This window comes from Lytechinus variegatus, chromosome 3 (assembly GCF_018143015.1).
Source record: "Lytechinus variegatus isolate NC3 chromosome 3, Lvar_3.0, whole genome shotgun sequence".
Lineage (NCBI taxonomy): Eukaryota > Metazoa > Echinodermata > Echinoidea > Temnopleuroida > Toxopneustidae > Lytechinus > Lytechinus variegatus.
This window is the reverse complement of record NC_054742.1, coordinates 54,524,070-54,537,332: the sequence shown is the minus strand read 5'-3', so window position 1 is coordinate 54,537,332 and position 13,263 is coordinate 54,524,070. Positions and strand designations below refer to the sequence as shown.

The 13,263-nt window shown below is 36.7% G+C and overlaps 1 protein-coding gene across 1 annotated transcript; it reads left to right on the top strand.

Moving 5' to 3' along the window:
* The first annotated feature begins 1,345 nt into the window (after positions 1-1,345).
* On the top strand, positions 1,346-7,057 carry LOC121412232. The gene is made up of 6 exons (XM_041605136.1): positions 1,346-1,621; positions 2,850-2,960; positions 3,885-4,084; positions 4,557-4,751; positions 5,602-5,706; positions 6,079-7,057. The coding sequence occupies exons 1-6, from the start codon at positions 1,618-1,620 to the stop codon at positions 6,601-6,603; spliced, it is 1,140 nt and encodes a 379-aa protein (XP_041461070.1). The 5' UTR covers positions 1,346-1,617; the 3' UTR covers positions 6,604-7,057.
* Positions 7,058-13,263: the final 6,206 nt, after the last annotated feature.

Here is a 13,263-nt window from a genome sequence, read left to right as displayed (position 1 = left end):
CGGGATTTTGCCCCCCCAAAACTGAAAGTGTTCCGGCGCGCCTGATCTTGATCAACCTCTGCATTACTGATTTGAATTTGACCATTAAAATGGAACGGTTTAAAATGATGATTCTCAAGATTCGTTTTGTTGAAGTTTTTTATTATACCTGACAAAGATGACTATTAGCATTATTGACTAAAACTACTAATGACTAGTAACCATTATTGTACGCCTGGTATCATCCATGGCTTCCCTCCAAATATGGCGACACAACCATAGACCTTATTTTTTCACCCTTTTTAGTTAGACGGTCTCCACAAAACGTCCGGTGCGTCCCCATAACATGCAGATCTCACTTTTTCTGACCCACCCACCATCCCGCCCAACTTTCCCCAAAGACTTGTACAGGCAGCACTTTCATCCAGTTATTTGTCATCACTTTGAAATGAACATCCATAACTGTCTTCTGGGAAGGGGTGTGTTAAAATCCCTTAAGCGAATGGCGTTTATGCTATTCAGTAAACATAACGCTTCAACGCTCCAGTCCGTACCTGCGGTGGCAGTCTTCCATTCATCATGCGAAAACACAAATCATTAAGAACATCTTTTAGCGGGAGAAAATCTAAAAGTAGTAAAATTTGTGGGTGCTGCGGAGTGTATTTTGATATAGGGATAATGAATATTATTTCAGTTTTCTTATTATTTCCTGACAGTTGTGAATGATTTGAGTGTGACATGAACTGATAAATTGAACTTGCTGTACGTGAGATATTTGTGTGACTGTTGACTTTCCATAGTTAATCACAACTTTTAGATGAGTTCAGAATACAGGCGTATGAAAAGCTGTTCTGAATAGTGGCTATTAAAACTATAATTATTTTTAATTTCCATTGAAACATAATACAATGTGATGTAAATCAGATACAAATTAATGGATCGACATTTTAAAGAAAAACAATTTTAAAAGAGCACATGGAATGGGGGGGGGGGTCACTAAAAGCAAAGTGTACGCAAAGTGTAGATCTCCCTCGAAGATGTACATGATGTAAATAAAATGATTGGGTACTAAATACTGTACAGGCGTATATACATACATAAATAAGAAAAATCAGACTGAGGTAAGCAGTATTTTTAATACAGACCGGATGCAGTTTCAGTCATTACAAAGACGTCTTGCCACCCCCCCCCCCCAAAAAAAAAATGTTCCGGTGCCTCCATTGTGATATAGTGAGTAGAGGCCCTTATATGCAAAATGTTTCATTATCATGATTAGTGGATTAGACCCAGCGTATGAACTGAACGGAGCAAAGGACCGTTCACCGTGCAAAGAAAGAAAGAATATCGAAAAAAATATCGATTGGCTCCTTCCCCGAGTTTGTCATTGATCGATCAGCACAAGGTCCGAAACTACAAACTCTGTGTACGGGATATGGATCCGGGATTATAAGTTTCTTACTTCAAGGATTATTGTAAACATACAAGCTCTTGCATGTAGATGCAGTATGCAACTCATCTATTTTCATGTTTTTCGCAAATGTTGACACGAGTGTTGGCGATGTTGTTCATTCATATCTTTGGAAGAAGTACGTCAGGTTTGATGTGGACCTGTAAGTCTTGATCCAGTACAGCACATGAATGTGTAAGTAGTTTTTTCATTACCCATGTTATCTTATGTTTGTTTTACTGATATTGATGATCTAAATCTACGTGCGTGGAAGGATAGACCAAAGTCAAGGTGCCGTATCTCCTGCGGTGAATACATATTAATATCGACATGAACATCATCTTTACTTCATAATTTATCGTGCAATATAATATTCACATTGATAACTAAAGAGTGTCAAATTATTATTGCAGGAAAAAGTGTACATAATATGAATAAATCATAATCTAAAAGAAAATATTTGAACTGAAGAGTCCCTTGAAAAACGTGGTAGACATTAATTCGTTGTTTAATAGTAAAACGATTTTTTAGGGGGGGGGTCAGAGATTAGCGATTAATCGTACACTTCATTTTTACGATTAATTGTACAGTGTAGTCAATGCAATCAATCGTAGAAAAATGTTCTACGTTCATTGCTGAGCTTTGTGTTACGGGCCCCCCTGGTCTCCTTTACAAGAACACCAACTTTTTGTCGTCTTGGGTGCCACTTTGAGTTTGCCAAACAAAGAGGATGAACTTAAAGGACAAGTCCACCCAACAAAATGGTGATTTGAATAAGACGAGATAAATCCTACAACCATAACATACAAAAATTTCATCAAAATTGGATGTAAAGTAATAAAGTTATGACATTTTTAAAAACAGTTATATGCATATCCTGGTCGGAATGCCAATGAAGGGAATGATGACATTATCCACTCACTATTTTGTTTGTTTTCTTACATAAAATGACATTTTCTCCTCATTGTTATGTGAACAACATTTAATCTCCCCTGAACACGTGGAATCGCCCTTGTTTATCATTTCATGGTTCAGTCAAGTTGGCCATTATTGACAAATCTTTTTAAAAACGTATAATAATTTGGTGCCTACGTCTTGCGCACGGGTTCCAGTTAAGGTGTATAATCATGATAATGACATTCCAGAGCGTTTTTTTTAAATGGAATGTACAAAATGTATTTTCAAGCATCTTCCAAGTTTTTATTTTCAACTGGTGAGACTAAAAAAAATTACCACGTTTAGTAATTTGGTGCTTACGTCTTGCGAACGGTTTCCAGATAAGGAACTATATAAGGTAAAGTTAAGTGAATATATAAGGTAAAGTCGATCGAGAAAATTAATGCTAATATGTGATCTTTTTTTAGAAATGCTGTGTCATATGGGGAATATTATGCTCTGAGAATGCTTTCATCCTATTTTTCAGATCATCCCAACACAATGAAGCTGTTTCAAGACTTCTACCGGGTTTTAATCTTAATGATTATTTTGACCATCCCTCTATTCATATTCATCTTAAGAGATTATGAAATAAATGGTAAGTATAATTGATTTTTGTGTGCAAGACAGGTCATGAATGGAAGGATGTCAAACCTCGTCACCATAAAATTATGCACAAGAAAATTCCTGTTCAAATACAAATTGGATGCAAAAATAATAATATTTAGTAGCAGATGAAAAATTAGAGGTGGTAATAACAGAAGTACTAAACGAAGAAGAAGAATGAGGAGGAGAAGAATAAGAAGAAGTAGTAGTAGTAGTAGTAGTAGCAGAAGTACACTGTAAAAACTGCGGTGTTAAAACTGACACCAATTGGTGTTAATAGAGGACCACAACCTGAGGTGTTAAAATTACACCATAGAGATTAAACATGACACCAAAGAGTGTAAATTTAACAACCACAGGTGTTGTAATAACACCTATAGGTGTAAAACGAATACCACCAATTTAACACCGGTGTAAAATAACTGGTGTGTTCCTCTATGTACACCGGCTAATACCACAGTTTTTGCTTTGTAGTAGTATAGTAAAACCGATAGTAAATGTAAAAGTTGTTGGATAATTTGTAAACAAATTTTCGGCATTACTCCTAGGTGTGATCTGGAATGAAAATCATAAGTCAGAAAAAATTGGAACCAGTGGGATTCGAACCTGACATATACTGCTTGCCGGGCTGCGACCAGAAAGTCAGAAAGAAGATGATCGAGGTATTTGAATTCCAGTTCATCGTAACTTGGCAGTGAACCAGAATGGTTAAGTCGCTGCCCGGCAAGCAGTAGATGACAGGTTCGAATCCCACTGGTTCCAATTTTTTTTTACTTATGATTTTCATTCCAGATCACACATAGAAGTAATGCCGAAAATTTGTTTACAATGATAACTTCTCCTATTAAAGCCTCTTTATTTGATTGTTGCAGAGTATCATCCACAACATCATTAGCAATTTTCTTTTTATCTACAGTAACAATAGTTCGTACTTCACACGCCATCCAAATAAAATCGACAGAGCACCAGAAATCTACTATACATACTACTATCATGCAAACGGGTTTGCGGACACCCGGTGCCGAACCTGAAACAGACGATCGTCTCCATAGTAACGATACCAACGATGTAGATATACGGAGAGACTTGAATAATGCTGGAGCGGTGAACTTCACGGTAATTAGGAAAATCATATCGAGAGTTGAGAGTTTCAGTTTTTCGTGCATGGGTTCTTTACCCTTATTATCAGCATAGATTGATAGATATAGTAACAATAATTTTGAAGCAAAATTCACAGAACGCGATAGTCCCGCTTCTTATCACCCCTTTTTAATTCAAAATCATTTTGATTTTATATCATAATGGCCGAAATGACATGTTTTAGCAAGATGATTCACGTATTCATCTTCAACTTAAGTACAACTGTCTAATGGGTAAAACCCAAAGTACTAAGCACAAAATTGCCCCCAAACAAAAAAGGAATTAAAGTCTACAATTATGTAGTGCAGAATTTACGATGTAAAATGCGTTCTATAAAGATACATATTTTTATATCATTTACAGTGCCTTTATAAATGAAACTTGTTATAACTTATAGCATTTTTTTTAATCTCGTATTATTTTCTCTCTTATTATCTATACTATCCAGCTTAATTTACCTATTGATTTGGAAGAACACACGCCCTCTATCGACGAATTATACCAGAGGATAGCAATCGTTTCTGCCTTCTCCCAAAACCATTATCTCGAGGCACTATCCTTCATCGCCAGTGCTCAGAAATACATGCCTGATAAAAAGATAATCATCTACGATCTCGGAATAAAAGAATCAGTTATACCTAAGGTAAGATACATTTTTTGTACAATACGTGCCTTTCATAGCTTTGCATTTTTAGACCCCCCTCCCCATTGATAAATGAATTAATTCATGAATGTATGAATTTATAAATAAAATGAATGAAAAAATAAACAAAAAAAACAAGAATGATGAATGAATACATATATTATATATATATATATTATATATATGTATACATATATATATATATATATATATATATATATATATATATATATATATATATATATATTTATATATATATATATATATATATATATATATATGTGAATAAATAAAAACAAGTTAATTTATTGATAAATGGATGAAGATGCGGAGGTGACGAAAAATGGCGAAAGTCGTTTGTCCAGGGTCCAGGACGATACTGCTGCCGTTTTGATGCACCGACTTCCAACAAAGGCTGCTTTGTCATGAAGGGCTATTGACAATAGATTATCTGCGTTCCAGAAGGCGTCTACGTAGTGGTTGCGGAAACTCCCTGATTTTGTAGGAACTTTATACCTCACTGACATTTGCTCTACAGCCGCAGCAGCGGCCGTACGGCGAGTCGAAAACAGCCGTTTTATTCATTTTCATTCAAACCACCTGTAATTGTAACTGGAACGGCTGTTTTCGACTTGCCTTACGCCGTAGAGCAAATGTGACTGAGGTATTAGTACCATCAGTACATGCAGTAACTTCCCTGAAATCATTGATTTGATGATGAGGAGATGATGACCCACGTATAGCCATGCATGATATTTACCTGTTCCACTTAGATTGCAACTGAGCCCATGGTTCTTGCTTTTATTATCATGTTGTCTAACTTTATTTAATCTCTTGTTGAACTTGTCAGGTTAAAAAGTTGTGCAACGTAGAACTTCGACCATTTCCTTGGCAGTCATATCCAGATCACGTTAAGAACCTACACAATTACGCTTGGAAACCGATCTTAATAGATGTAAGTATATAGATTTCTCTGACCTTAATATTGATAAGTGATGATGATGATGATGGAGATTGTGGTGGTGGTGATGATGATGATGATGGTGGTGGTGGTAGTGGTAATGATGACGACGACAACAATAATAATGTTGATAATGATGATGACGACGACCACGTAATGGTGAATGATGATGACGACCACCACGATAATTATGATGACGATGAAGGGATGATGATGATGATGATGATGATGATGATGACGATGAGGAATAATATGGTGACAAAACTGACAATGATGAAAACATTGATGGTGACACTGCAAGCTTCATATGGCAGTGTAAATCATAATTTCACCTCGTATTTATCTTCTTTTTTTATACACTGACAGATTACATTGAGAGAATTCGGTGCCATCTTCTGGGGCGATGCGTCTGTTCGTTTTAAAACCTCTTTAAAGGATCTATTACCCGCATCCACACGTCACCATGGATACATGAGTCACTGGCATAGCTTCGATCCGAAAACCAACACTAAAATAAGACATCAATACTATTTCACACATCCCGATATGTACGCCAGCTTGGATGTTGACAGAAGGAAATATTACGCATCCAAAAACGAGGCTGCTTACCCAGCGGCAAATCGGCAACTTTACATTAACGGCTCGGTGATTCAGCGCGCCGTTGTTCAACCGATGTTGAGATGTTCTTTAAAACTTCATTGCATTGCTCCTGAAGGTTCGAAAATAGGAGAACACCGTTACGACGCGTCTTTACTCGCCATCCTGGTATACAAAAACATGAACAGAGAATGGACTCCACAAAACAACGACAACGTCATTTTCGACCGAACAATCAATATTCAGAGGAGTACAAAAGGACACGAAAAAGCCCGGACATGTGCAAATCAATGACTTCCTATTGCTTCGTGACTTTTGTTTTTCAACACGTGGAAATTGATGACTTCCTATTGTTTTGTAGTCTTTGTTTTTAAATCTAACCTGCATTACTAAATCGTCTCCCGTCATCGTTTGCTTATATATCATCATATACAACGCAGATTTTTCAAACGATTTCTCTTGTACACAATTTGATGACGAATGGTCGGGGTGGGGTGGGTTTTAATTTGATTGGAGGCAAAGAGACATAAAGGCCGGTAACATATATTCACAAAGGAAGTTTAGTCAAACCATGTTTTAAATTTAAGCCATGGTTTAGTTAGACCATCGTTGGTGAATCGCTCTGAGACCATGGTCTGAAATTTAGACTGGCCTAATTATACCACGTACAGTTTGAATTTAATTTAGCCTGGGCTCACCAAACCTCCTTTGTGAATACCGGCCAAAGATTAATTCTTTGCTTTATCCCCCCAAAATATGGATAATGTATCAGTTACACGCAGGGGCGATGTCAGGATATGTTGAAGCGGGGGGGGGGGGGGTTAAGACGGCCTATGAATGTGATTATTATTAATATTATAGAGGACCAGGGGGCCCGTTTCATAAAGGACTTGCGACTGTTGAAACTTTGTCATAATAGCAAATACCATGGCAACAGGCCACAGCAGCCAGTCATAATCAAGGTTTTCATGGTAGTTGTAATAATGACAAAGTTACAACGGTTGCAAGTCCTTTATGAAATGGGCCCCAGGACATATTTTTGCACTCTTCTTCCTTATTATTTCTTTGTCTTCTAAACTCTTCTCCCACTTTTCACTGTGTTTCACAAAGCTGTTCGTAAGGTACGGGCGACTTTACGATCGACTGGCGATACTTTCTTGTGTTAAATGATACGCAACAAATTTACATTGGTGCTAATTTAGTTCATAAGAAAGGGTCACCAGTCGAACATAAAGTCGATGGTACGTTACAAACAGCTTTATGAAACACACATGCACCAGTACATCGTTATTTTTTCAATACATAATCGTTTTCCCTTTTCTTCTCTTGTTTTTACCACTCGAAAAGTCAGAGAGGACCGCCGCCTCCTGCCCCGTCCCTCTCCACTTAAGGTCACCTCGCGTTTCATCAACATTTTACACTTGACAAGTTGTCGGATCTAACATTTTTCTAGATTTTGATTGGCTGAGACGTTCTATTCCTACGGTAACGGTCGGATAGAACAAGACTTGTCGGATAAAATGTCCGATAAGTCCTTTCATTAAACGTTCACAAATCGGAAGAAAAAACAATAATCACAAAAAACGATGAATTCTTAAATAACACAACTCGTATTAAATATGATAATTCGATGATACGATATCAACCGAAACCAGGCTTCAGAAATAGTGTTTGGAATTCATGATTCAAAATAGTGGAAGAATAAACGGGCAAGGCGACCCAGGTATGACGTCGTTCAGTTGCATGATATAGTTATTATGGGATAACGCCATCCAGACATCTCTAATTGATGATCTTCTCTCTTTTTATTATTTGTCCTTCCCCTCCCTTTCTTTCTCCTTACACTCCTTCTCCATCTGTGACTAAACCAAGATATCAGCATCTATATGTTTAGTTTGTGCATTATAATGAATATCTATTTTAAAAGACGCTTGTTATATCATAATGCATGTTAGTTCGAATGAAAACTTTGTAATATTATAGTTATTTGAACTTTAGCAAATTACTAAAGTTCAAATAACTATAATATTACAAAGTTTTCATATAGATATAGATATCAAACAAACTACAAAATAATGATTCTATATCTTCTCATCTTTGGCGCCTTTATTTTAACCATGCAGTCTCCATTATTAAGAGAAAAGAGCAGATCCCTATCCCTGTTGCAGCTTGTAGCTTGTAAAATCAGTTTCTTTACATATTTATGCGAATGTAAAGTTAACAGTATGAATTCATATGAATGAATATTTCATGTTGAATAAATTGTGCACGTTTCATAAATTATGAAGAGCATTTCAGTTACCTGTCTGATATATAGGTATATAACCGAAAACCTAGTATGACATCCGGCCGGAGAGTGAGAAATACATTTTGGTCATTTTCGGCCGGTACCCGGCCTGCGCCGAAGAGTTCCTACGGGTGCCGGAATATTTTTTCTTACTAGATGTACGGGCGCCAACTCAAACTGAGCCAAGTTGCCTGCTCCCAATTGTCTCGGCGTTTTAAAGTCTTCGTTGTTATGGTTATTATTCAGGCATACTGGCTAAGCCGACTCCAGACCGATCAAATCTATTACGTTATTTCCAGTGGCAGGATCGCTGATATTATATGTTTTTTTCCTTCCCGCTTTCATCTTTCTATCGACTTTTATTTTTATTCTTTATATATACACACAAAAAAAGTAAGTCCCCCCTTAAACAAACATCAATAATTTCCGAACCAATGGCAGTTCTTAATATATTTTTACATGAGCGTGTAGGTAATTTTATAAGCTACCCTCTGAGTAAATGTTGTGGACGTATTTTATGTCATGCTTCAGTGAGCACCGTCAAAAGGCAAAAATGTCACTTTTCAAAAGTCACAAGCCAAATTTCATGACTTTGATTCCATTTTATTGGAACTAATTCCACATTCTCATCATGAAAACTAGTCAGAAGGCTTGTAAAAGGTACTTTCTAAAAGACGATACAACTGTTTAGGCTAAATTTTACGGTTGAATAAACACAAGTCCATATTTGCTATAATGTGGTTTTATACATTTATATCAATAAGAATGGAAGAATATGATGACAGTTATTTTTGGAAAGAGTATCTTCAACAATATTCATTGTTGCACGGTTCAATGAACATTTCTTGAAAACAAAAATACGATTTTTAAATATCATAGGCAAGTATTGTTTCATTTTGGTAACTGAAAATTATCTTTTTTCAACTTTTTCGTTATGTTCACGACCATTTAACATGTTTCAATGATTTAAAGGCGTTTAATTAAACATTCACGCTTGAATGAACATGTGGAATGTGATTAGCTCTTTTTTACGTTATTGGAAAAAATGCAATTTGTAACTATGGATATCTGTCACAAACGTCCTTGCATAGTTCATTTGATTTGATTTTTATCAAAATCCCGATGTTTAATGTATCAGTGAGCACACAATATTCGAAAATTATGCAAATGAGAAGAAAGTTCAAGGCCTTGGCCCCACTCTGTGCCGTGTTGAATGGTTATTTTGGTGTGCGCGCCTTTTGGATAGTGTTACTCCGAAGCCATGTGCGAAGTTTCATGAAATAACTGTTGGCAGAAGTAACAAAAACCGTCCATGAAACAAACCCTCATTTCATATTTGTGAAAATTTTGACTTCTTCTCTCATAGACTTGTGTACATTATGGGTGCATACGTTTAAGAATAAGTAACCCCTTATTCAATATGGTGGAACTTTTTTTCAAGGCTGTCTTTAGCAATGTAATTTGGCAGTAATGTTCATCAACCTATGGGCAGAATTCTGTGCAAAAATGAAATCGATATCTTCATTCATGGATGAGTGAGCACGCATCAAAGTGGGAAAATTGGTATTTTCAATGTCACAGACTCATTTTAAAGGGTAATAAAGTGAATATTGAGGGCGAATTCGGTTTCAATTTTTTTTATCATCCATCATTTCTATCACCACACACTTTCCGAACTTTAAACATATTTTTCATGGTTGAGCGAGCACATTCGAAAACTTACGAATGAATACTCTTTATACTGCTTAAATGTATTTTTTTGAAACAATTTCTCATGAGTTTAATTTATGGGCAAATCATTGGTGGATCCAGAATTTTAAAATGGGGGAGGGGCCTATAATCGGGGGAGCCACCAACATTTTCAAATTTTAACATGATCTAACAAGTTGTAGAGGATACCACCATAAACCCCTATGATGATACGTCACAATACAGGGGCCGCGGAAAGGGTTTCAAAGTGGGGGGGGGGCTGAGCCAAAAGTGGGAGGGTGGGGGCTGACCATGCAAAAAATCACAATCGTTTGGTCATTTTTACATTTTTGCACATGCTTTTTGAAAAAAGTGGGGAGCTGAACACCCCCCACCTCCCCCGCTTCCGCGGCCCCTGCAATACAATGTGCTCACTCAACCATGAACATACGATATCAAAATTGTGTGTGGAGTGACTATATGATGGATAGTAAAACAGTATAACACCATAAAATTCACCTAAAATCAACTTTTGTCCAACTTTGTATTTGCACAATCTGAAACACGACTCTTGTGACTTTCAAAAATGGTCATTTTTAATTCAATCTTTGATTACTCATGCATGACTCAGCTGATCAATCTCTTATTTCTCCAGGAGCTGCCTAATGAGTGTAGAAAACCACCCATGAAATAGCATATCTCAAAATAATTCCGTTCAAAAGTTACAGCAATTTGATTTAGGGGGGACTTACTTTTTTTGTTGTGTATAGTTAGTCAATCATAGGGGGCGACAGCATGCACGCCCTCTGTGTCTCTCGTTATGTCAGTGTGCATGACCTCTGTATTGTGCCCTCCTTTCTTTAAATACTTTTTAATTAAAATAAAATCATTCCACTGGGGGAAGGGTTACTGACGTAGTATGAATTCAATTGTTTTTCGCCACTTTGTTTCTTACCGTGTTCTATTCTTTAGCTATTTAATTGATTAGGAGTGATAGCATGCACGCCTCCACCCCCACCCACCTTTTAATTGTGACATCCATCATTCTCAAAGCGACTACATCCATGTCTTATTTTAATAAAAAAAAATGTTTGCTGAAGACTTAATTGTGAAGTGGAATATTAGCACCTATATAATATGGCCTAATTATAAACAGTCCCGTTTCTCAATAGGGAATATTTGCTCCACGACGCACAACGCATTCAAGAACATAAAAAATTTATTGACAATTCCTGTTCATGCAAACAGCAACCAAGAAGTCTTTAGTCGAAAATCGATGAATCAAAACAACATTATCGTCCTATTTGCAATCTTTCGTCAGCTCCGAAACTTAGGACAAATCTGGTGTTCCGGTTCACCAATAAATATCGTCGACAAAGACCTCCCAGCTGTTCATTGTCATCAGTCTTGACCAACATGTTCTATACATTTACAGTGTTATTGAATTCCCCGGGTGAATTCCTCGTGCGTCTTAGTCTGCTTCTACGGAAGTTGACTTTGATAATATTAATCAACCCGTGACAATTAGAGCATGGCGCTGATTATTCGGCAGTCGAGTGTGTGTTTTGTCAGCAGACGTGTATCAGTCTGATATGATTACTTACGTTGGGGACTCCAAACTCCGACTGTTTAATTCCATCAGAAACGAATGATTCATTGAATTCAATACCGCAGGCACGTTTCTGTCAGAAACCCATTACACCCTAGTCATTGTTTGGCCTCAAACTTTACATGACTAGAAATAATTTAGTAGCGTAATAAAGGCAGTCGGGTACCTGGAAAATCTCGTCGGGATGGGAGACACTTTATGACAGCTAATTAAAAAAAAAATCAAAAGAGGGATCAAAGGTTACTACCGATTCCAAAACCAACCGTCCCCACAAAAAATCCTACTTTTTAGCAAAAAAAGTAATAAAAATTCTGTTTAGAGGGCACTTTGTCCCATGCCCCCGCTCCCTCAGATGAGAACGGGTTATACCATATTTTCATAAAGAGTTGTAAAACTGTTGTAACTTTGCCATCATGGCAACTACCATGGCAACAGGGCTCAGCAGCTAATAAAAATCAAGGTTACCATGGTAGTTGCCATAAAAAAGGAATAGCTTGCCAATATCAGAAACGTGTATTTTATTTGGAAAAAAACCATCACAGCCTTACCATTTGTTCTGCAAATCGATTTTAGAACAAAAAGTGTATTTGATGGTAGGTCCATGATTTGATGCGAATATTGTGACATGAAACAAGTTACTGAGTGAAGTTCAAAAATCATCGTACGAATACCTTAATGGCAATCGTACGATTGACTATGATTTCAAAACAATTCGGACTATGCTCCAAATTAAAGCCCTGCAATTATCCCATTATTTATATTAATACTCTTGAAATTAATTTGAACCTCAAATAAAGAGATACACATAAGAATGAGTTAAACGAAAGCCAAAAATAAAGCGCTCCCGAATAACCGCTTTAATTAGCTGAAATCGAGTTGCGTTCGATCCGGGCGTTTGATTGCAAATCTTGTCATTGGCCACTGATTTGATATTTTGTATTTCTATATCATTATCAAGCATCTACTATTCTCGATTTGTCTCCTAAATTGTTTTGCTCAGGAAAAGTTAAAGTCTGTTATAAATTTGCTTTTCCATTTTCACGGTATGGCTTGACTGTTCTTTATTCAGAATATCGTAATTCCCGGAAAACTACATCTCTGATTATCATCATACGGACATGAAATATAATATTAATGAGAAAGAGAAAAGACAGACAGGATGAGAAGAAGGAGAATAAGAAGAAGAAGAAGAAGAAGAAGAATAAGAAGAAGAAAAGGAAGAAGAAGTCGGAAAAGTGGCGCCTATAGTCTCACTCTGCTTCGCAGGTGAGACAAAAATGTCGATTTCGCTCGCTTTCAATTTTCTCTATGAAATGCCCTTTACATTTTGGATGCATATTACGTCACTGCTAAGAAAAAATAACACCTT